Source organism: Peromyscus maniculatus, chromosome 1 (genome assembly GCF_049852395.1).
Source record: "Peromyscus maniculatus bairdii isolate BWxNUB_F1_BW_parent chromosome 1, HU_Pman_BW_mat_3.1, whole genome shotgun sequence".
Lineage (NCBI taxonomy): Eukaryota > Metazoa > Chordata > Mammalia > Rodentia > Cricetidae > Peromyscus > Peromyscus maniculatus.
In genome coordinates, this window is record NC_134852.1 from 74,909,394 (window position 1) to 74,935,409 (window position 26,016).

Consider the following 26,016-nt stretch of genomic DNA (forward strand, 5'->3'; position numbering starts at 1 on the left):
TTGACCCCTCTAGTTTGTACAGTCCTTCCTCCCCCCTTCAACAGGATTCCCCGGGCTTGGTCCAATGCTTGGTTGTGGGTCTCTGCATCTGTTTCCATCAGTTACTGGATGAAGCCTTTCTGATGACAATTGGGGTAGGCACCAATCTATGAGTATAGCAGAACATAGTTAGGCAGCATTATGCTGACTTTTTTTTCCTGATCATGTTTGGTTCTATCCTAGGTCTCTGGGTCATTCAACCTCTGGGTCCTGATGCTCCAGGTAGTGTCAGGGGTAGACTCACTCTCATGGGATAGGTCTGAAGCTGGACCAATCATTGGCTGGCCACTCCCACAACCTCTGTACCACCTCCCTCACCTCACCTCCCCACCCCACCCCTGCACTTCCCATAGGCAGGACAGACTGTAGGTCAAAGGTTGTGTGGCTGGGCTGGAGTCCTAATCCCTCCTGGAAGTCCCACCCAGTCACAGGAGATGGCCAGTTCAGGCTGTGAATCTACCATTGCTAGGAGTCTTAGCTGGGGTCATCCTTGTAGATTCCTGGGAATTTCTCTTGCACCAGGTTTCTACCTAACCCTGAAATGTCCCCCTTTTCCAGTCATCTCTTTCAGTACTCTCCTGGTCCATCCACCCCAACCCAATCCTGCATGTTCCCATTTCCATTTGCCTCCAATCCACCTATGAGATCCCTTCTATTTCCCCTTCCCCAGGAGATCCATGCACCCCAACCCCAGGCCCTCCTTGTTACCCAGCCTCTCTGGGTCTGTGGATTATAGCATGGTTATCCTTTACTTAACAGCTAATATCCACTTATGAGTGATTACATGCAATGTTGGTCTTTCTGGGACTGGGTTACCTCAACTTTATATGGAAAAACAAAAAACCCAGGATAGCTAAAACAATTCTGTACAATAAAGGAACTTCCAGAGGCATCACCATCCCTGATTTCAAGTGCTACTACAGAGCTATAGTAATAAAAACGGAATGGTACTGGCATAAAAACAGACAGGTGGATCAATGGAATCAAAGATCCAGACATAAATCCACACACTATGGACACATGATTTTTGACAAAGAAGCCAAAATTATATAATGGAAAAAAGAAAGCATTTTCAACAAATGGTGCTTGCATAACTGGATTCAGCATATAGAAGAATGCAAATAAATCCACATCTATTACCCTGTACACAATTCAAGTCTAAGTGGATCAAAGACCTCAACATAAATCCAGTTACACTAAACCTGATAGGAGAGAAAGTAGGAGAAAACTTCCTGAATATACAGACAGTAGCACAGACACTGAGATTGACAATTAATAAATGGGATCTCCTGAAACTGAGAAGCTTCTGTAAGGCAAAGGATACAGTCTACAGAATGGGAAAAGATCTTCACCAACACCACATCTGACAGAAGGCTGATCTCCAAAATATATAAAGAACTCAAGAAACTAGACATCAAAATACCAAATAATCCAATTTAAAAATGGGGTACAGAGCTAAACAGAGAATTCTCAACAGAAAAAACCTCAAATGGCTGAGATACACTTAAAGAAATGTTCAGTATCCTTAACCATCAAGGAAATGCAAATCAAAACGACTTTGAGATTTCCTCTTACACCTGTCAGAATGGCTAAGGTCAAAAACACAAATGACAGCTTATGTTGGAGAGCATGTAGAGTAAGAGGAACACTCCTCCACTACTGGTGGGAGTGCAACTACTTTGGAAACTGACATGGCAGTTTCTCAGAAAATTGGGAATTGATATATCTCAAGACCCAGCTATACCACTTTTGGGGATATAACCAAAGAATGATCAACCATACCACAAGGACACTTCCTCAACTATGTTCATAGCAGCATTATTCATAACAACCAGAACCTGGGGAAAACCTAGATGTCCCTCAACTGAAAAATGGATAAAGAAAATGTGGTACATTTACACAATGGAGTACTACTCAGATGTAAAAAAACAATGACATCAGGAAATTTGAAGGCAAGTGGATGGAACTAGAAAATATCATGCTAAGAGAGGTAACCCTGTGGATAAGTGTGAGTTTGTTGAAGAATAAAATGAGAAAATGAAAGCCACTCATCATCATGGACTTTTGAGAGAATTCCAAGGATATTTTGATATATTATTGCAGTTTTTCATGCACAGAATACACATACAGTATATCCAGATGTATGTATGCATATATGTGTTATGCATATACATTGAATATATGTGCATACACAGGAGTTTGTATGTGAGCATCATATATTTGAATCTACTCAGGTTGGTGACATTCTGGCTAATTGCACATCTTCTTGTTGCCTCAGTACAAACAATTAGCTGTTTACCAAAATCCACCCTTCCTTCTCCCTAAGCAGGTCCCTGGGCCTCATTTCCCAGGCTCCTTTGAACATCAGGTGGCTGTGTCAGCGGGATGGCTGGAAGAGCAGCACAGACACTCCAGGCCTGGCCCGTGGCAGCCTGTCTGAGGAGACGAGGCATGGGAAAGATTGCAATAGCCTAGGGGAGAAACTCTCCCCCTGGGTTCTTCCCCTTCCTGACCGAGTGAGCTGGCATGTTTTGAAGATGGCACCTAATACCTGTGTGTACACATGTGCGGATTTCTGGGACTGTGTGGAGCAGAGCCACTGCCAGCTTGAGCTCCCCGTCTTGGCTGCCATGTGCAGAAGGGATTGATTGACCTTTGGTCAGTAAGCGAATGATGAGGGATATGATCTCTTCTGATTGCCACAGCTTAACTGACCCCAGTTCATCATTTTCTATTAAATGCTAAGATGACACCAAGTTACATGTAACAAAATTAATTATGGAAGTATTACAGGTTTGGCGTTTGCTCTGTGGGTTGGGTCGCTGTTGTTACTGTTGTTTGTATTGGTGAGTATTGAACCCGGGCCTTGCATGTACCAGGCAGACACTGCACCAAGCTTCACCTTCAACCCCTAGAACTGTGCTTTTGAACCAGCCAGCTTCAAAGGCTTAGTCGTGAATGTTGGGACCCTTTGTGCTTCTCTCCTAACCACCGTGACCACCAGGGCACCACTCCATCCAGGGAATCGTGCTCTGGAGGGTCCTTCCCCTCCCCTTGCTTTCCTTCAGCACTTGCTCATTCATGTCTATATCTGTGATGGTATGTTGTTTATGATTACACATTTGAGAAATGAAAGCAGATTATATGAATGTCTAGGATCATTCTTCGAAACTGTGTGGTATGAAATTTAATTGTCTTGTCCAACTTTGTTCACGTAGAAAAAAGACACAAGGAGCCGGGTGGCGGTGGCACACGCCTTTAATCCCAGCACTCGGGAGGCAGAACCAAGTGGATCTCTGTGAGTTCGAGGCCAGCCTGGGCTACAGAGTGAGATCCAGGACAGGCTGCAAAACTACACAGAGAAACCCTGTCTCGAAAACAAACAAAAAAAATCTGCCCTGTGGAATAGGGGTGCAGCTCAGTGATAGAGCCCTGGGTTCCATTCCCAGACTGTAGATCTGCCCCAGGACAGGAATCTAATGTCACTGTGTTTTTGTCAGAGCCTTGCAGTGATTTCTGCCTTTTAACCTTTAAATTCCATGTGTAGTTGTTTATATCTCGAGCTTTTGTCTGTGTCTAGAATTGCTTTAATTGGGTATACAAACACAGACGGCTACTGTAAGAAGTCTGCTCATGTATCAGGAGGCATGGTCCAGCACATGGAAGTGCCAGGATCAGTCAGGACATGGGGAACAAAGGGCATGAACGCAGGAGCCTTCCTTGTGGTTTCTGGGGGAGGGGGTCAGGGCAGACAAGCAGGTTTGGGATTGGCTAGTCTGCAGTGTTAGGAGGCCCCCAGGTTAGAAGCTGTCCTGAGTTGTTGGTGTCCCAGCATGCCTGAGGAGAATACAGGGCAGGGCCTGGGTGGAGGTAGGGTATGAAGTGGAGACCTGCAGACGGGAGGGGCAACCTAACCTCTCCTCTCCAGGAGGCAGAACCTCAGGGTGCCCACACTTCATGATGAATGCATCTCTGTTGTAAATTGAGCTTTTTCATCTTATTAAAGATGTGGTCCTGAATTCTTCATTGCTACAAGAGCAGGATCTTCTTGGTGTTGTCTTCTCATCTGGTGGCCAGCCATCACCTAGCAGCCATTAGAAACAAATCTGCTTTAGGTGTGGGTTTTTGTATGTTTGTTTGTTTCATTGTTGTTTGTTTGTTTGTGTTGGCAGTACTGTATAGTAAACCTAGGGATTTGGGCATGCTTCCCTAGTACTATGTCTGAGCTATATGCCCAGCTTTCCCCCCTCACCCTCACTTTTTATTTTGAGATAGTCTCAGTGAGCTGTCCAGACTAACCTTCGACTCACTCTTTGCCCCAGGCAGGCCCTGAAAGGGTAGTCCTCCTGCCTCAGCCCGCCAGCTGGCTGGGATGTCAGGCCGCACCACCAGCTGTATCCCTTACAGCAAATACTCATTCCTTTTCCTTACAGGTCGGGTTAAGCCTATTCCCATGTTGCTGTGGGAGAAAGAATTTGTCAATCACATATTCTGTTTTAATATATGCATACTTTAAATGTCAACCACTATGTTTTCTTAGCTTTTTATCTTAAAGCATTTTTCTGGTGTTTAGAAAACTTGCATCTGCTGACTAATGGCTACTTTTGAGTCTGCTCTTTTGCTCTATCTTCTTTCTCTTTTCTTTAGACAATTAAATTCATTACCTGTGGCATGCCTCAGTAATTAATACTCTGCCCCTCCTCCCTCCTTCTGCTCCTCGCTCCCCTCTTCTTCAATTTTAGAAGCTGTAAGTTCCAGCAACCTGGATGGGCTCTTACAGAGGCTCTTCTAAGCTATGTCATGTAACGGCAGAAATGTGTGTGATTCTGAGTGTGTACGTGTGTGTGTCTACACATGTGTGCTTGTGAGTGTGTGTATCTGTGCATATGTGCTTTTATCTGTGTGTCTATATATGTGTGCTTGTGAGTGTGTGTATCTGTGCTTTTATCTGTGTGTGTATCCATGTGTGCTTGTGAGTGTGTGCATGTCTGTGCATGTGTGCTTATCTCTGTATGTCTATACATGTGTGGTGTGTCTATACATGTGTTTGTGAGTGTGTATATCTGTGCATGTGTGTTTGTGTGTATTGTGAATGCATACATACTTTCTCATGAAGCTACTGAATCTAGTTGTGAGGTTCCATGCTTGCCCCCCAATGCTCCACCTTTGAACATATTGTCAGAGTGTTTCCACGCTCTTAGTTCTTTGACATAGACCTTGGGCAATGGATTCATGTACACTTTCATGATGTAGGAAACTTGATCTATCACAGCAGGTATAAAGCCTTTCTAGCTCACACCTGTTCCCTTGTTTAATATCAGATAGGTGTGATCCCATGATCCTGGGTTTGAATGTTGCCGCCAAGAAAAATGTTGCAAGATTGATTTTTCTTTTAGAATATGGTGATTTTAGAAGCATATATGTTGATATGGACTATTACAAGATAGTCAATATTTAAAGGCTGTTACTTCACTTTAGAACCAAATTTTACTTCAGTAAGTTGACTTTTTAAATTATCTTTATTTTATTTATGTATATGTTCGTGTATACCATGTGTGTGGGTGTTCACAGAGGCCAAAAGAGAGTGTCAGATCCCCTGGAGTTGGAGTGACAGACAGTTGTGAGCTACTGGACATGAGTACTGGGCTGAACCACAGGCCATCTGGAAGAGCAACAAGTATTCTTAACCACTAACCCATCTCTCTAGCCCCATAAACTTTGGTTTTTAAAGCTTTTATTCATTTTTTCTTTCTATTTTTTACACATCTTGTTTTTGAACCCTACTTATGGGGCTGTTTGTATCTCTTTCACTTATTTTCTTTCTACCTCTTTAGCCATTTCTTTCTTTGTTTGATTTTCTCCCTTTATTTTCCATCTCATGGTTCTAACTCTGCTTCCTGTGGCCTGGTTTTCTTTTCCTTATACCTTGACTTCATTTCTGAGACAGCTTTGAGTCTTTGTCTGGGACAGGTGCCATGGCCTGTATCACCTCGTGTCCTGTCTGCTTTCCCGCATCCCTTTCTGCACACACCCACCAGGTAGGGAGGCCCGAGAATATAAAGTAGAAGTTTAATCATAAGCATTTGCAGCTGTAAATCGCACTAGAGATCTTGAGGAAAACAATATAAATCAGACATGAGCAAAAGCCTACCCTGAATGGTGATAATGGTGATAAGTAATGAGGAGAACTCTGAGTTTTGTCAGATGAGTGGATTTTGTACACTGATTGTGTAGTCTATAATTTCTTCCTCTGTTTGTTGTCGTGACCACCACCCACCCATACCCACATTCAAAAAGTGGGTCCACATAACGGCAGCACCCCCTCCCCTCATCTACACAAAGTTTCACCAAACGTCCTGTCTTTCTGTTGAGAAACCCAGTTGGTTTGGGCTAGCTATTCTTACCAACTAGCATGGCTTTTATCTGGATTAATATGATTTACTAAGTGATTTCCATATGTTGAGTACTTAAAAACACTATCTCTGTGTCTCCTCTAACCTTCATATCAGTTCCCATCAGGTGGATCTTACTAACCCTGTTGTAAGGAGAGAGAATCCAAGGTTCTGTGTATGAAATGACATGCTCATTATCATAGTCACTAAAGAGGGCATCCAGGCCTGGCCCAGCTGGGGTGTGCATCATCTCTGTGTGCAGGCTGAACAAGCTGTAGCACTCACAGGGCTGCAGCTGAAGCCCTCAATAAGAGAAAATATCTCAAGCTGCACTTCTGCTTTTCCTATGTAAGGCTGGGGGAATCGGGGAGTTCTTTTTGTTCTTTTTGCATTTTGTGCTTTGTTACTTGAGACCAAGATGAAATCATCCAGGTTAAGGACAAAGAACAGTTCCGTTCACCTAGGACCTAATGGGGTTGTGATCTGGGCAGCCTTCCAAGTATGTGTGAAAGTTTTACCAGATGGTGGCTGTGTAGTAGCTTAAGCTGCAGGGGGCCTGTTCCTTACTTCACTTCTTTCCCAGGAGTTATGAATGGTAAGTAAGAGTATGGGGGGCGGGGAAGAAGAGGGCTCAGTCTCTGGGAAGGATAGATATCATGGGTGAGAGATTAGGAAATTCATTAAGCCCTTCAGATGGTGATCAGTTTCATTCCAGTGCAGCAATCTCCAAAGTCAACATGTCCATGAGTTGTGTGCCAAGAGCTCGAAAGTTCAGCCATGCTGTTTCTGAAACCTGGCCTGTAAGGCTTCCCAGCTTTGTCTTATGTGTCCAGAACCAGTGCTATGTGGCCTGGATTTCCTCCCCTGGCACAGCCCTCACTAAGTGCTACACTTTGATGGTCATTAGAGGCGTAGTGTTTACAGGTGTATGTGTGTGTCCATGTTAATGAAAGGTGATAAGAGGAGCTGTGATCATCTATTTCAGGTAGTCCATTATGGGTGTCAAAGTCTCCTTTTAGACACTGCTCATCAACATCCTTTCCTCCAGGATAGCCAGGATCCTCCCACTTCTGCTATAATGTCTTGTCATTTCTATCCACAGGCAAAAACTGGGACCTGACAGCTGCGCTGAGTGACTATGAGCAGCTCCGACAGGGGCACACAGCCAACCTGCCACATGTGTTCAATGAAGGGAGGTGTGCCAAGCAGCCCGAGCGAGAACTGCCCCAGCCTGGGCACAAGGTGGAGCGTCCCTGCCTGCAGAGACAGGACGAGATTGCTCAAGGTACCAACCAGCTGGGGGGCTTGCAGATGTGGACAACAGTGTGGTCAACACCACCAAGCTGAACCAAACTGATCTCCCAAGGCCTTGCTCCTCACAGCAGGCTGGCTGAAGGCAACGTGAATCTGTTGCTCCACGTCTCCCCTAGAAAGCAGGAGAGTGTGACTGAAGCCTTTAGAGCCAGGCCGTATGCTGGGGAGTCCTGCTTTGCCTGACAGATATCTCTGGTCCTCCAGTTACTTCTGGCAGCTTAGTCTCTAAGTCATTCACTAGCACGATCATTGTTCCCTGTGTTCCTTCTTTACTGTTCTTCTTCATCATCGGACTAAGATACACTTGTAACGGTGATTATAAAAAGGGAACTTGAAAGGCTTTTTGTCCCACCTCCCAGCTCTCACTGTCTTTAACCACTGATCAGCCAAATCTACCTCCTTCTCCTGATAAACTTGTTCCAGATGCAAAGTAATAGTCAGGGAGACACTCGGCTCACAAACTGCTTCCTTTACCAGGCAATAAGCACTAGTTCTTTCTCTTTTTGCTACGTTTTGTTACTCGGTGTATTTAGACCTTCTGTATGAATAGCCATCCTGGGTTGTCTTGGATTTGTGTTGCCATTTGTTTGTCTTACACACACACACACACACACACACACACCTGTAATAAATGTTGTGACATGGGTCTGAAAGGCTCAGTGAATAAGAGCATTAGCTGTTCTCCCAGAGGACCTAAGTTCGATTCCCAGAACCCACCTGGCAGCTGACAACTATCTCTAATTCCAGGGGCTCTGATGCACTCTTCTAGTCTTGTAGAGCACCGGGATTCAGGTGGTGCACACACATACATGCAGGCAAAACACTCGTACACAATAAAAAACGAAAATAAATAACTCTTTAAAGAAATGCTTAGTCCTATAAATCCCATGCCAGTGCTTCCCTCCCTACAGGCTAGTGCCGTGCACTGGGCTTGCTATGGCTTTCTGTGGCTTGCTGTGCCTTCCTGCCATCAGCTCCCTGATCACATTTCTGCTCACTGAGTGCAAACCTGGTGCTTCCTCTACCCCTGCCCACTCTGTGTGTTGGTGCTATGGCTTTGCCTTGCTGGCATTTGGAAAGGTGAAAACTGGAATCTTGTCTTAACTTTCACCTTGTGGTTTGCTTGTCCATTGGCCTTCTCCTCTACTGCATGCCTGTTTCCTCATGTGGTTCATTTTTCAATCAGTATGCTTTTCTTTATCCACTTGTAGAATCGGCCCACGATTCTACCCACACCCTTGTGTAAATCCCACTGTGTCATCTGCCTTATGACTTTGTGTTCAAAGGACTTTGCCATACAGAAGTGTTTACAGTATTAATATCCCAGCCTATGAGCTCTTCTCTAGATTTGGAAATAAAATATATGGTTAGTAAGCCTTTTTCCTATTGTTTGTCAGTTTAGTCTTCAGGTGTTTCCACAGTTGGAAATTCTTATAAACAATAGCAAAGGCTCCAGGCTGCTGTCTTATAGAGTGCTTCCTCCCTGCATACTGATCAGATTGCCTTTACCCTCTGGACTAAATGTCAACTGGACCATACTGTAAAGTCCCAGCTGTCCCAGATCTGTTTGTGGTCCCTGTGGGTCTAGCATGCCGCTGTCTAGCTGTTACCCTTGGCTCTGTCGGCTTCCTATAAGTCACTCTGTAAGGCAAACTCCCTCACTGCCTTGCCACAAGTTTCCACTGCTTTTCTGTGTTTATGCTTCCATGTAAGCCTTACTGCAATTCTATTTATGACCCAATGAGGTCCTGTCTTCTCTTTAATTGGCTCCATGTTCCTTGGATCCAATGTTGTTGGGTATGCCTCTCCACATATTTGAATTCTGCTAAGACTAGACACAAGAGAAAGCAAACCATTCTGCACTTACCTGTCATCTGGGCAGCCACATACATACAGTGTCTTGTTAAAGCTAATTGTTCTAAGAAGACGACCCCGAGTTTTTGCCGCAGAGAAATCATATCATCTAAGAGCATTTGATGTCTTGTTTATATTTAGATGTAACGATTTCTTGTTATATACAATTTTTAATTAAAATATAATTATATCATTTCCCTCCTCCTTCTAACCTCTCCCATTCCTCTCCTCATTCCCTTCAAGTTCGTGGCCTCTTTTTCTTTATTATTATTACACAAACACACACATATACACGCACACATGTACATACACAAACACAGCCTGCTGAGTCTGCTTAGTATTAGTCATATGTATATGGTATCAGGGCTGACCACTTGGTATTGGATAACCCAAACTGTGGGGCTTATTCCTGGGGAAGATTATTTCTCCTGCTCTCAGCATTGAATATAGGTTGGGTGGGTGGGGGTTATTTGGGCTTCATCTATACTAGAATTACAGCTCCAATTCCAAGTGTGATTCTTGAAGGCAATTTGTCCATCATATTTTATTTCATCATCCAAAGCTTTAATTATTTCATATCTATCTATACCTATACTGTGTATAGTGTACACACTATAGCTGTATAAAAATACTGTACATTGCACATTTTAATTGTCAAGCTTTTTTGTTTGTTTTCATTTTTCTTCTCTGACTGATTAGATTTTTCTATTTAAAAGGTCTCTGTTCCACTTTTACTCATCTGTCATTTCCACTCTCCTTTTAAAGCCCGTGTCTAGGTTTTCTTTCTGAAACCTTAGAAGTACACTGTCTCGCCCCGAAAACTGTGTCACGTGCTCCTGACCCCTCCTCCTGCCATGCCCCAGTCACGTTGGTGCTCCTTTGGTGGCCTGTGTTTATTTAGGCAGAAGTCAGCTTCTCTACTTGTTCACATTTAAAGTCATGCAGCTACCACGCTTACCCTATAAGATCATAAGGAAGCTGAATCCCACCCGCTACAATGCCGTCGCGCATCGCTCAGGATTTGGTTGATGCTGGTGAAAACAGACCTGCACTACCAGTTATGTGACAGTGCCGCCCATCATCTAGAGTATTAGCGTGCTGATAATAAATAATGGTAGTAAATAACTGATGTCAGTGTGAGTGTCACTGAGTATGTGTTTACATATTTCCTACACTGTGCTTTTCACTGTTATTTTAGTGTGAACTTCTGACAAAACGCTTGACTGTGCAAGAGTCTGCCAGGTTCTGCTGGCTGTGGCCTCAGCGTTTACCTTGCCTCTCAGTGGCATAAAGAGGCCACATTGAAAGCCTGGGCTGGGCCACACAGGTCTGCGGGAGGCCACTGTGTGAAGTCACACAGGGACGTATTTCTCAGAAGGCATCTGTCCATTAAGAGACACGTGGCTACATTCATTTGCTTCTTTCAAAAAGAACGTTTCCTCGAAAACTGCCTTCAAACCTTATATTTGCAGAGAACGTCTTAAACCTTAAGTGCCTGAAAAGGTTTGCATGACCTACTGAAATTTTGTTAGTGGAACAACGCTCGCCAGTTCTCATTCATTCCCATGAATTCTTCATAAACTTCCTCGGCTGTCTTCTTGACGCTCCTCTTCTTGGCTTCTAAGACACACTTGCCCTGGCACTCTGACCTGCTTCTTTTTCCTGTGCATGTATTGGGTCAGCACTTGCACTTCCATTCCAAATCATTTCTTAGTGTTAATAGTATTTCACAGCATCCTCTATATTTCTCTGGACATGTTTGCTGGGCTCATTTATAAATTCAGCCCATTCGGCTTGATTCCTGTGACACAAGTACTTTGTTTACTTTCTTATATGTGCCTGCCTTCCTCAGATGTTTCCTCAGTTTCCCTGTGAGCACCTAGTACTATGATTATCAGCACCTCAGACCAAAATATTTTAGGCTAAAAGCAGGCAGTGTGGGCTCTAGCTGGTGCTCTAGCTGAGTGTGAAAGGACTGCCAGGTGACCAGCCTTGAGATCTTATCTTTGTGGTTGACACGTAATAGTTGTACATAGTCACAGGGTGCTGTGGATATTTAATATATATGAACAGTGTGCAATAACCCTATGAGGGCTAGCACATCTATCATCCCAGTTATTGTTTCTGCTGAAGACATTCTAAACGTTTTCTTCTGGCAACTTGGAAAGATAAGTAAATTATGAGCTGTACTCACTGCTATGCTATGAAGCATTAAGATTTATTCCCCATATCCAACTGCAGTTTTGTAGCCAATCACTGATCTCAGTTTCCGCTCTCACTCCCACCCCAACTCTTTGCTCACACTCCCGCTGTAGCTCCGCATCATCACTTGATTTTGCTTCTGCCCGTGGGCTCAATCTGTGGATCTGCCTGGCTTATTTCACTTAATGTAGGTTCCTTAGGCTCATCCATGCTGTCATAAATGACACAGTTTTTTTCATTGTTTTTATTAGTAAACACTATTTCCTTCTATGTATGTGCTCATTTTTCCATTCTGCTGGCAGATGCTTGTGTTGGTTCTGTTTCTTCACTGTTGTGAGTGACGCCGTAGAGCAGGCAGGAGAGCAGATACCTCACACAGATTCTCTTTTCTTTGGAAGTACATCTGGTATTAGGATTACTGTACTGGGCTTTCAATATTTTAGCACTTCCCTGTCCCTACAGTTGGCTATCGCCTCAGGGAAACTTCCAGAACCGCCGTTATAGAAATGGCTTGTTTATGAAGAACCTCTTGTGGCCATTGTCTAGGTATTGGCATGTTGGAGAAAGGAGGGCAGGCAGTGCCTGTTGGTATGGGAGCACTTGGCTAATGCTCTCAAGGATTTGAGCTGAGTGCAGGGAGCAGTGGGGACATCTCCCAGTGACAGACAACCCAGCCCTCCCATTCCATCTCTCTTATTCCAGATGGCCTCTGTGGCTTCATTTCTTTCTTTTTTTTTTTTCTTTTTTGCCTTTCCTCAAAATATAACATAACCTAATCATATTGTGTCAGAATGAAATTGAAGTGAATCGAAGCCATTCATTCTGAAATATGCAACCTCTATACTTTTCTGTTCATTTGAATGGGGAAAATGTATGAGGTCGTCAAGGTAAACCTCTGATTGCCAGTCTGTTTTGACAAAATTGCATTAATGCCATCTCTCGCCACTGATGTACAAATGAGGCTATGTAGGAAGTCTTGCTCTGAGGAAGACAGAGGCTGCAGTTTTCCCTGCAGTAGGGATGCTCCCCTGAAATGAGATGAGCAACCTTGGGGCTCATGTGCATGTACTCAGGAATTTGCCACAGGGTTTTGATCATAGTCACACTCAAACACCAAGGGTCCCCCTTCCCTGAGCCGAATAAGAGGACTCTGCTGTGAGAAGTCCCATGCCACAAACACTGACTCTGCAGTGACTATTCCTACTTCATATGCTCCAGAGTTGTTGTTTAGGGACAGTGTGCACTTGTAATCCCTGCACTTGGAGGCTGAGACAGGAGGGTGTTAAATTCAAAGCCAGCCTTGGTGCTATATGGAAATAGACTTCTAGTTTACATTGATGGTGTCCATTAAACAGTAGGGTTTTTTGTTTTGTTTTGGTTTGGGTTGGGTTTTTTTTGCTATGTTTCACTGCAACAAGAGAATAAATGCGTTATCTTCAGTTCCCCCAAGTTCTAACAGGGTAACAGGCCATACTTTAGAGACCTCTTCCCCTGCGTTTCTCATTCTTTGAGCAGAAAGCCCACAAAGAATAAATTAGAGTAGACCACCATACCAGAGAGTGCTGGGGCAAAAGAGCATGCGGGTGGCCAGGAAGCATGCATGGCCTCCATCCGTGTGTCCCCAGGATGCCCACATGGGAAATGCTCATCTGAGAAGCAAGAATAAGGTAGTCCATGTCTGAAAGCCTGGGCCACAGCAGAGCAGCCTGAGAAGGATGCTCCTTGCTTTAAATCTGTCAATGCATGAAGACAAAGATGGTCTCCTAGGTTCCACTCACTGCCGAGAGAGGAAGGCTCCAAGGAGTGGAGCAAAAGCAAGCGCTACTGCTCCTGTCAGCACACTGGCGGCACCCCTCTCCGTGGTTCCGTGGTTCCATGGCTCAGCTGAAGCAGGGCCACATACCAGGTTTACTCCAGCAGCAGGCAGGCCTACAAGGTGGAAGAGTCTTGGGAGATAGAAAGGCTGATGTGGGAAGGATATGAGTGTGTGTGCATGAGTGTGGCAAGCATACGTGTTCCTATGTGTGTATAGTATAGTGGGCACATAGCTGTACCTGTGTGTGTAGTGTGTCCTGTGTGTTCAGGTTACATACTTGCTGTGTAAATATTATATAGTGTTACATACACTATATATATATGTGTATGCATATACATCCATGTTCATATGTATATAACATGTAAATAGTGTATAGTACATGTGCATGAGTATATGTTTGGGGATATATGTGTCCATATTTGTAGCATCTAGTACATCTTTACACCTGTGTATGTGTGTATGTATACATTTATATGTGCATGTATATGTAAACTATATGATGTGTGCCTGTGTATATATGTATGGAAATAAGTGTATTGTCTAAAAGTGTCGTGTTGGGGCTGTAGAGATGGCTCAGCAGTTAAGAGCACTTGTTGCTCCTGTAGAGGATACAGGTTTGATTCCCAGCACACACATGGTGGTTCACAACCATCCATACTCCAGCTTTAGGGAATTCAATGCACTCTTCTGGCTTCCTCAGTCACCAGACATACACACAGTACACATACGCACATTCAAAGAAAACACACATAAAATAAAATGAATAAATCTAATTTAAAACTTAAAAAATAATAGAAGTGTCATGTGTATGTATTAAAGACATACTCATTGATAGTTCAGTATACTGTGTGCACAAATGTGTGCAGTGTGTGTAGGTGTGTGTTTGCACTGTACAATATATACATACATTTGCCTCTATCTATATGGGCATGTTTGTATATATGTGTGTTTATAATGTTTACATAAATGTATTATATGTGTGTATGTGGGAGAATATGTGTGTTGTATGTTGATAGTGTATGGGTATGTATTTATTTACATCTGCATGTACTAATATGTGTTTGCATATGTGTTAGGTGTGAGGGTTCAAGCATGGCTGCATTCACTCTCAGAGCCACATTGACAGTGACGTGGTCCCTGTGGCTGTCCTTTCTTCTCATCAGCAGAGAAGCGCCTTTCCCGGGGGATTTCCCACGCCAGCTCAGCCATTGTCTCCCTGGCCCGATCCCACGTGGCAAATGAATGTAACAATGAGCAGTTCCCACTGGAGATGCCCATCTACACCTTCCAGCTGCCGGACCTGAGCGTGTACAGCGAGGACTTCAGGAGCTTTATCGAGCGGGACCTGATCGAGCAGGCCACCATGGTAGCTCTGGAGCAGGCAGGTGAGTGTCTACTGCCCACAGCTCCTGTTCCTCCACACTCACCTGCCACAGCCTGGCCTCCTCTTTCCTCGGTGAGCAGGAGGAAGACCAGGGTTCTCGGGATTTGCCATCGGAATTCTCCATTTGTACAAACCCTGCTCTAGAGAGTGTTGTCCTCTGTCCTCTGTCCTCTGTCACCGAGCACTGGTCTTGTGTGGGGCCAGTGAGCAGGTGTGCTGGGGCCTCCCAGGTCATTTCCCTTCTTCCTGAATCCCAACCTTTCCCCAGATATAAGCACTGTGCTGCTTGGCCTTGGTCTGCCCCCATCCCTCATCCCCATGGGAGCTGAAGGGGTAGGCAGTATGATTGAGTTAGAAGAGAAGTAGGAGGCCCGCCGCTTCCTATGCACATGGGCAAGTCCTGTACCCAGAACTTCAGCTTCCCCTCTGCAAAGCTGACCACCCTGGTGGCCATGAGGAACTCTGAGAAAACAGACAGGTGTCACTCTTCTCACCTCCCCCAGTCTCTCTGGCCTCCCAGAGGAGGAAACACAGAAGTGACTTTAGCCTCCTTGTGTCCAGCATTAGCTCATGCATGACCCTACAATGCCAGGGAGGACGCCAAATGTGTCCTCTTTGACCTTTCAACTGATACAATGATTGACTTGAAGCAGATGTCTAGACAGATGTAGGTTCTTCCTGAGACAAGGCAATACCTTTTCAGCATCATCCCTTGCATTATAAATAACTGCAAAATTGAAATCAAAGGGCTTCTCAGCTATCTATGGGAAGGAGTATGTTCTTCCCAAGCACCTCCAGGGGCTTCACTACCAGCATGCACTAAGGGCATGTCGCCAGCAGTGGTTCCCGCTGCCCCCGATAAAAGTGGAACAGAAGGCCTTCTGATTCTGACTTGGCATTCAGCCAGCCCTTCCCATGTAGAACCTCCACTTCCAGAGGCCTGGCTGTTGGAGGGACTCCTAGGTAACCTGTTCCAACAGAGACGGGATGGAAGCCTCATAGATCTGACATCTTAGCAGACAGCAGAGAAAGTATTCTGCTGAGAGCTTCAGTCAGCAACATGCTGTTAGGAAGTGGAACTCAGCTCTTGGCCAAGACACAATAAGCATTGCCATACATCTGTGTTTCAGAAAAGGATAAGAGGAAGATCTAGAGGGTGGACATGGATAATCAAGATGCTAGCGTGAAAGAAGTCTAATGAGATGGTAGGATTCCATAATGGAAATATTTGCCAAGCAATGTGCAGAGGTTAAGGACACCAACGGATAATGCCGTGCCTGTAAATAGCCCAACAAGGCCATTGCTACCTTTGTGCCTTGCAAAGAAGGGAAGGATGAGTAATTGTGTGGAGAGATCATGACTTTGGGGAGAGAACATGTTGGAGAAATAGACTCTAACCACATTCTTCCTTCACCATGCAGATTGGCCAGGGTGTCACATTAGCAGAAAGACAGTAGATGGGTGATTGTTGACACCTCTGTTCAGCTCGCCCTGTGGGTACAGAGCCGTGGGCACAAGCATCTGGATCTTTGAGGCAAAGACAAATCACACATAGGGTAGATATCTCGTCCATTTTGGCCTGCTCACACCTAGATGGAGTGGTTTCATATCAAGGTTCATCCCAGTACAAAGCACCAGGTTTCTCTTTGACAAGTACAGCCTCCTGTGCAGCACATGCCTTGGCAGCACAGTTTAATTTCTTCAAGCTCTTTTCCTTCTCAAAAGACTGCATATGTCTGTGTCTTTATGCCTGACTTCTTCATCGTTTTCATTGTGGCTAGATGTGTGTAGTAAAAAGTCACTGCGACACAACTCTAAGGCACTCTTGTCTTGAAATTTCCTCTGCCAAACAAATTAATCTGTGATCTTTAAATTCAAGAGCAGAATGAAGCCAGGTTCTTGGTCAAAAGAGCTCGTTAATGACCTCCTGCCCAGTTCCAGGTAGAGCTCTTTTGTTTTGTCTCTGAAGCCTCATGAGCCCGCCTCTACTGACCATTTCTTTCAGAATTCTTCCAAGCTCCTGCCAGAATGACCCATTAAGCTCTGCTTGTAGTGTTCAAGGGCTTGGCCTACAATTCCAAACCCTTCCATATTCCACTCACCAACAAGCTCCATAGACCTAAGAACCACCCTATGGTCAGGTTTACCAAAGCAATGGCCTCAGTTCTCAGTACCGATCTTCCTGCTTAGTTACTTGTCCATTGCTGTGAAAAAAAAATATATCATGATAAAAGTGACCCAAGAAGGAAAGGATTTTTTTCTGGTAGAGATGTCATGGTAGCAGGAACTTGAAGCAGCTGGTCACATGGCATCCATAGTCAAGAAACATAGAGGAGATGAGTCCATGGTTAACTATTTCCATACGGGTTCTCTCAAACATTATAATTGTTCATTTAGTAAACATTTATTGAGAACTTATTGTGTGCCAGATGGTACTATTGATACCCAAGACTAAGAGAAGAAGGAACACAAGGTCATTAGCCTACATAGAAACTCACAGGGACATAAGAAAGGCAGACATGAGCAAAGCATTGTGGTCACAGAAGTACATTGAAGGAACAGAGATGTCCAGAGAGGAGGTTATAAGAGGCCCTGGGCTGCAGTGTACTCCAGTGGTATTGTGAGGAATTACAGGGACTCATGACAAGAATTCCCCTGGCTTTGGCATAAAGGATTGTCTCCTTTCATTTTCTTCCGTAAAGTGCCTCGGTGGGCGATAAGCAAAATGGCATCTTCCTTTAAACTGTGTGGAAATTACCTGTTACATCATACATGAGTGTGAGGTATGGTGCTCTGCATTGTCAGAACAAATGACTGACGGCTCCACAGCACATGACCTCACCAACCTTTGACGGTGTTCACTTGTCACTATGGTCTTTCAGGGGCTCAGGGGCTGAAATTAGCCGCAGTGCCAGCTCTTAGGCCCTTTCCCTTTTCTCAAGTAAGTTATGTGAGGAGACATGAATGGGAACACTAAATCATGGACCTTTGGGGAAGCTCTCTAATTCCACTCCTTACGTGAAGATTTCCATTCCCAGGGTTTCAGCCAGATGCTAGACTCACAGTGGGCCATTTTCAGTCCCCTGAAAGCTGAAAAGTTCTGGTATTTACCATAACTGGCTCATTTTCCCAATAAGATGCACCTGATTTACAGCCCCAACCATTGGGCCAACTGGGTAAGAGTTTGATTGCTGGAAGCCAGCTTAAGTCAGTCCACTAGTCAAGGCGTGGTCAGCCAGCTGCTCTGGCTGGCTGTGCCACCTCTCAGCCCTCTCCTAGATGTGGCTTTAGCAGTATCAAAGGCCACAGTATTCTTTGCACAGCAAGCAGATGTCTTTTGCTCTTATGAGTTCTGATGCTTCTCCATGCATAGCTCCCCTTAGCTTCAAGAACACAGGCAAGCATCCTGGACATTCCCAGAATAGGAATGGGAAGTGAATGGGCATAATTCCTATTTGAATGTCCTTTTGCAAAAGAACACTGTACCGATTTCTATTAGTACATAAAAACAAATTACTCCCATGTTTAGCAGTCTGAAAAGATAAGCTTATCATCTCATAGTTTCTGTGGGTCAGAAGTCTGGTACTTTTTAACTGGGCCTGAGAGTCCTTTAAACTCTTCAGGCTGAAGTCCTGGGGTCAGGTGGCTGTGTCCTCATCTGCAGCTCTGTCTAGAAAAGATATTTAAGCTTGTAAACACAGCTCTGCCCTTTTGTTGGGTGACTTCTGTACATGCTGTTGTCTGGGGAAACTGGATGAAAGGCCTCAAGTCTGGGATTCTTGAGGAACACGGGGACAGATAGGCCTTTGGTAGGAGAGTTGTTTATGCTACAGAAAGACACCATGTTGGGGCCGGGCGGTGGTGGCGCACGCCTTTAATCCCAGCACTCGGGAGGCAGAGCCAGGCGGATCTCTGTGAGTTCGAGGCCAGCCTGGGCTACCAAGTGAGTTCCAGGAAAGGTGCAAAGCTACACAGAGAAACCCTGTCTTGAAAAACCAAAAAAAAAAAAAAAAGACACCATGTTGGGGGCTCTAAGGAGAAGTTAGGTCTGCAGGGCAGAGTGGGGGTCCCTTCTTCAGTTTCAGAAGAATGGAAAAGTTCTATGCCACATGGTTGATGAGCAGTCTTTAGTGCATGAATGTAGTCAGTTTGTCTCTCTGATTTCTAAACAGAAGGGAGTGAAAGGAGTTCTTACATTTCAAGGAAGGAACACATGACCTTGAGGATGTAGGGGGATGGGGAAAAGGGGCTTATTTATTTAATGTACATGCATCATGCAGGATATTTTACCAGTAATCCCTTATAGCTTGGAGTCTGAAGGCCTGGTGAGTACACACAGAGTCAGCTATGAAGGAAGAGACACACAGATGCAGATGGGCAGGCCTGGTCTGGGTTCCAACACTGAACTCGTAGAGACTGCCTGAGAGGCCTAGGTGTGTAATAAGTGCCCTGTGCACTAATCCCCTGCCAGCACTGGTGACACAGCAGACACACGGCATCTCATGAAGCAAACGTGCCACTTGCAGATATACATACAGTGAGGGACAGCAGAAGCCCAGGATTCATGGCAAGGTGGTCAGTCCCTCAGGGGCCATGGCAGATACAGTCTCACATGGTCTCAAGAGCTGAGGGACTCTAGAATCTGCCTTCTGTGGGTTAACTAAAGTGATGAAGTGTATTTGCTATAGAACAACACAGCCAGAGCTGTTCTTACCACGCCCTTCCTTATCTCAGGATGCTACCTTCTAGGATATTCTAGAGTTATTGAGAATTAGAAGTAAGAACTGGTTTTATCAAAGGCCACCAGGAAGACTGTCCTGTGCTGGTCCTTGCCATCTAGCCCTTTTCAAACTAGATGGACAGACAGACAGACATATAGACACAGATATGCATACTCTCTGCTTACTGTGCAAGGCCAGCCAGAGTCTCCCCCTGTCTCCCTTTCTTTTGTATGTTCCACCCTTTACTGTATCTGACCATTAAAGCCTCCATAAGGAATTCACCCAGTTAGGTCAAGATAACCCAAGACAACACTTTGATCAATCTGTAATCAAGAGCTGACTTCCCCAAAGTCTCTTCATTTGGCCATGGATTGTAACCTAATCATGTAGACTAGCAGGAGGCACTATCTACCCTCAAAGGGAGAGAGTTTTACCAGGTGCACCTGGAGCAGAGATCTTAGGGCTACTTAGAGGTCTGCCTGCCACATATGACATGTTCTTATTTGTAGACAACTATTCTGCTGAGCTAAAAATCACAGTAAGATATTAAATCGTGTTGGATATATTGGGATCAAAGCAATTTTCTCAGTTTCCTCATTTCCTGCTTTTAACCATTCTCCCCAAATTGGTGTATTGCAGTATGTGATGGCTGCAAACAGGGCGTATACCTGCTTTCTGTTCTCTTCCTAGTGACTGCAAGCTTCCAGCTTCCACTCTGCCCTCTGAGGAAACTGGACCCTATTGTGGGCTCTCTTGACAATCAAAGCTGAGGCCATGGTGGGGGGGGGGGGGTAGACACAGTAGAATGTGCTGGTGTGTGTGTGTGTGTGTGTGCGTGTGTGTGTGTGTGTGTGTACACTCCTTGTCTTTTCAAGGCTTTTGTTATTGAGAGATGTTGGATTTTGTCAAAAGGTTTTTCTCCATCTATTGGAGTGATCATATGATTTCTGTTGTGATATACTACATTTATGGATGTGTGCAAGTTGAACCCTGTGTCTCCAGAATGACACCAACTTGACCACAGTACATGATTGATTGATTAATTTTGGTTTTTCCATACAGGGTTTCTCTGTGTAGTTTTGGTGCCTGTCCTGGATCTCGCTCTGTAGACCAGACTGGTCTCAAACTCACAGAGATCTGCCTGGCTCTACCTCCCGAGTGCTGGGATTAAAGGCATGCACTACCACTACCCGGCACATGATCTTTTTTATATGTTCTTGAATTCAGTTTGCAAGTTCTTTATTGAGAAATTCTGCATCTGAGTTCATCAAGAGGTCTGTCTATAATTTTCTTTCTGTTTTTGTTGTTTCTTCATGTCCTTTTGGTGTCAGGGTAACACTGTATTCATTAAGAGTTTGGTTGACCATGCTCCAGTGTGTGGCCACACACCCAAAAGTATATGTGCAACACAGATCGGCTTCCATGGATTTGTTTGTGTTGTAGTTGTTTTTAATGGGTACACAAAGTTGAGTATGTAATGAAGTAGGGGTGAGTTTTGGAGGAGTTGGGGGAGTGGGTGAATATGAGCAAAATACATTATATGAAATTCTCAAAGAATTCATAAGACATTTTAAAAATCAAAACTTAAAAGGTGTTGGCTATGTTTCTTACTTTTTATATGGAATAGTTCTAGAAACACATGTTAGTTCTTTAAAGATATGATGGAATTCAACAATACATTCTTCTGAGCCAAGGTGTTTTTCAGTTGGGAGTTTTTTGTATTTACATTTTCTATTTTTTGAGAATTTCATATGTGAGTAATATATGTGTCATTCCCACCCCTCACTCTCCACCTTCCAGTTCTTTCTTCACCCCCACACTCCCTCTTCTGGCTTCTCTTCTTTTTATTTTTTTAACTTCTTTTATTCTTTGTGTCTTTCATACCATGCATCTCCATCCCATTCATTTCCCTGTCCCTCCACACCCGCCTTCTGCCCTTGCAACCTCCCCCCAAAAAATAAAATAAAATTTAAGAGAAAAGAAAAAGAAGAAAGGAAAAAATGAAAAGGAAAAATCAATCTCATCATGGAAGCTGTAGTGTGACACAGTCACACAGTGACCCTTTTATCCAGGCATCTTTACTTGCAGGTGTTCATTGCAAAGAGTCATTGATCTGGTTCGAGGCCTCTGGTCTCTGCCACACCATCGATGTTGGGCCCTCACTGGGACTCCTCTTGGCTGTCCTGCTGTTGCCTGTGTTGTGCAAATCCTGCAGCTTTGGGTCTGCAGAACTGGTCCCTTCACATGCTCCAGCAGAACATGGATGGAGTAGATGTTGGGGGTGGGCCAACTCATAACCCTGTGCCTGGGTAGTTGTAGGTTGGACAGCCCACCAACTCTTCTTTTTAAATGATTGTTAAATACATACACACACACACACACACACACACACACACACACACACACAAAAAAAAAAAAAAAAAAAAAAAAAAAAAAACCCTACTGAGTGTCTCTCATACATATATGTATTTAGGTCCTAAAGGGACCCGCACACAGTCGAGACTCCCTCCCAGATCCCTGATTAGACACAAACCACACTCAAACACCTATTTTCACAGAGAGATCCCGAAATGCCCCCAATGCCCGTATTTTCTCCCTCCTCCCTGCCCCACCTGATCCCTCCTGTTCCCAACCACACCAGCCCCAAGTCCACCTGTGAAATCTGTTCTATTTCCCATTCCCAGGGAGATATTTGTGTCCCCTCCAAAAGCCCTCCTTGTTACTTAGCCTCTCCGGGTCTTTGGACTGTAGCATAGGCCCTCTACACATATTATACCTGCGTAGCTTGCTGTTCTTGTGTGATTTCTATCAGAGGGAGTGGGGGCTGTCTTGGACTCTTTCGTCTACTTGTGCGACCCTCTTCCTCCTGCTGGATTCCCTCATCTAGCCTTGATGTGATATGTCCAGTCTTACTGTAGCTTGCTAGGCCATGTTTGATTATATCCCTGGGAGGCCTGCTCTTTTCTAGAGGGGAGGGGAGGTGGAGGTAGAGGCTGGGGGGAGGGGAGGGAGGGGAAACTGTGTGTGGTTGGGAAGTAATATATGAAAGAAGAATTTCTTTAAAATGTGGATGATTTCTGACTCAAGCAGAAAACAGCAGCTAATGACCTTTCAGGTATAATTTTTAAAGGAAAGAAGAAGGTCTGTGTTAGAATGGGCTAGGATGCGGTGGCATAATCTGATGGGGCATGTTAATTAAGTGAACCAAAGTGGGCTTCTGATTGCTCAACTTCAATACTTTGATAGCTGGACCTGGGTAGTCAGCCTCAGGAATGAATCTGGCATAAGAAGGAGTTTAAATAAGGGAATAGACCTTGGTGGCTAGATGTAGGGATGTAATCTATGGTTTACAAGGGAGAGGGAGGGGGAAGGGCAAGGCCTGCTAGTGCCATGTTTGCCAAGCCTGGGCCAGCTAGAGCCCTTCAGGGCTGACTACTTGGGATTGTCCCTCACCAACAAGTAAGTGAAGCTCTCACTGCTCATCAAAGAAGCCTCTTTTTGCAACATATAGAGACTATTACAAAGATCCATAAAATGCAAAAACAAATCAAAAAAAACACCAAGTGACGATGGGGTGCCCAGCTCCTATTGATACATCCACAGTCTAACCCTTACACCTATGGCTCTGGAAAAATCAAAGGCCGGAGGAAAGATTATAAGAAATAGAGGACTAGGATGCCTGATGCTAGATAACATCTTCTATGTATGACGGGGAGGCTGAACCCGTGAAATATCAACAAAATGGCCACATAAGTAAGATTTACATAATGACACCACCAGTTGACATGCCAATGTGACCGGGAAAATTTTTCAAGGTTCCACCCTGAGAAGAAGAGTGGAGGCAATCAGCTGGGAGAGGGAGAAGTAGTGGGGGAGGGGGGAGAGGGGGGTGGAGTTTAAATCATTGCTTCTATCTCAGTGCTGGGTACAGAGCGGTTAAAGCTGTGTGTCCCTTCTTTGATTTTGGTAGGTCACATGCATCTAGAAAGTCATCCCTTTCATTTCAGTTTTCCAATTTAGTGGATTACAAATTTTAAGATATCGTGCTTTCCTGAATATCAATGACATTTGCTGCAATGTCTTCCTTTTCATTTCTAAATTTATTAATTGGGTTTTCTCTCTTGCCTTTGGTTTATTTGATTAAGGTTTTTGTCTATCTTGTTTATCTTCCAAAGAACCAACTCTGTTTCTCTTTTTCTGTTGTTGAAACAGTTTTTAACTTTAAACGTTTTTGATCATATTCTTCCCCTCCCCTATGCACCCAACTTTAAGTTATTTCTCAAAGAACAAAACCCAGTACAACAACAACCCCCCTAAAAAAACAAGATGAAATATCACAAAGCATGCACACACACACTACTCCTGAACATGAGGCCTGTCCTGGAGTGGTTGGTATACCCAGTGTCACTCCATTGGAGAAAACTGATTTTCCCTCTCCAAGCAGGTATAAATGGCAGTTATGTTGTTAACTTTTACCCTAGTGAGTAGATTTTCATTCATTCATTAATTTTTTAAAACATAACTAAATAAAATATAATAAAATAAAATAAAAACGATCACATTGAAGTTTGACAAGACAAGCCAACAGAGGGAAAAGAGAACAAGAGCAGGCACAAGAATCAAAGGCTGACTCATTTACACACTCAGGAATCCCGTGCAAATATTCAGCTGAAAGCTGTAATATACATGCAGAGGACCTGGTGCAGACCTGTGTAAGCTCTGTGCATGCTGCTTCGGTGGCTGTGAGTTCATATGAGCTTTGCTCATGTTGATTCAGAGGGCCTTGTTCTCCTGGTGTCCCCTCTGACTCTTACACTTCCTGCCTCCTCTTCCACCAGGTTCCCTGAGCAACCTGGGGAAGTGATTTGATGGAGACATCCCATTTAGGGCTGAGTGTTCCAAGGTCTCTCACTCTATATAATGTATGTGGGTCTCTGTATTTGTTCTCTTCTGCTACAGGAGGAAGCTTCTCTGGTGATGGCTTTTTTGCAAATGTCAATATACTCTCTTTGTTCATTGTATTTAATGGTTTGATTTTAATGTGACATAGAAAGGTCTTTTCTGGCCATGTCCACTTTGATATTCTAAATAATTCTAGTATATCTTCTATTTTTTTTTTGAAAATGTTTTCTAAGACTTTAGCAAGAACACTCTTCTCCTTCAATGCCTATAATTTGTACATTTGGTCTTTTCAAAGTGTCCTATAGAGATCAAATGTTGTATTTGTAACTTCTTATTTATTTATTTTTGACATTGACTTAGTATTCCAATTCCTCTTTCTTCTCTTCAAGACTTAATATTCATTGTATTTCTGAGTCTTTCTACTGAGACTTTTGTTTGTTTTATTGAATTTTCATTTCCAGTGTTTTAGTTTGCTTTTTCTTCAATAATCACTTCATGTGTTCAGTCTTTGTACCACACTTTGACTCCCTTACTCCATTCAATTCTTTGTGTTCCCTTGGAATTCATTCAGAAGTTTACTTGGGTCCTCTTTGGTTTCTTTGAGCATACCTATAATTTTTCTTTTGAACTACTTGTTATTTTGTCAAATTTATTGGAGGTCATTACTGTCAGATTGGTAATTTTTGGAGAAGTCATTGCTACCTTGATTTTTCTTGTTTCAAATGTGGGTTTTTTAGTTGTTCGTCTGTTAGCTTTTTGCATTGAGACTTATGCATCTAGGGTTAGGCCATTGGTTGAATTTTTATTTAAATTAATTCTGTGTAAGTATTTCCAATGTTCAAGAGGGACCAGACTATAATATACTTGAAGTGTTGTTTCCCTTTGCTGGACTTATATTCAGGGCACCATAGTCAATCCCCCAATCCTCTGAGAACAGAATGCTGTCTATAAACACAATCATTATGAATATATAGTAATATATCAAATCAGGTAAAAAAATCATCTCTTATATATCAATCATTTTAGGAAGTAAAGGACACTGATGGTTCTGTGTTATGAATATATGAGTTACTGTGGATGAGTGGAAAGATAAACAGAGGAAGACCAAAGATTCCCTTCCCTAGTTTCCAGAAGCCTGTTACACCCCTGTGTGATGTTGGGTTGCAAATGGTGGTCACATCCCTAGTCAGCCCTTGGTGTCTTATTGGAATGTTTTTCTGCCTCTGAGCCTTTCCTTCAGAATACAGAATTACAGACGCTGGTCCTTTCAGTGGAAGATGCTGGTCACACCTCTTAAAAAAAAACTTCAGGAATCAAGTTGTGAATGTAGGCCTGGCCTTTGTACACTGCTTTCCAATGTCCAGCACTCTACTTGGAGCCAGTGTGGTTCAG

The 26,016-nt window shown here is 43.8% G+C and overlaps 1 protein-coding gene across 5 annotated transcripts in view; it reads left to right on the plus strand.

The window, feature by feature from the left end:
* The window catches only part of Otud7a (OTU deubiquitinase 7A), a 304,503-nt gene that overhangs the window by 226,306 nt on the left and 52,181 nt on the right, over positions 1–26,016 (plus strand). For 4 of the 5 annotated variants that reach the window (XM_076544154.1, XM_076544135.1, XM_076544128.1 and 1 more), the window contains 2 exons: positions 7,534–7,716; positions 14,781–15,002. In XM_076544154.1, coding sequence (XP_076400269.1) covers positions 7,534–7,716; positions 14,781–15,002 — 405 coding nt within the window. The remainder of the gene's footprint in view (positions 1–7,533; positions 7,717–14,780; positions 15,003–26,016) is intronic. The other variant, XM_076544147.1, reaches the window with a different exon arrangement.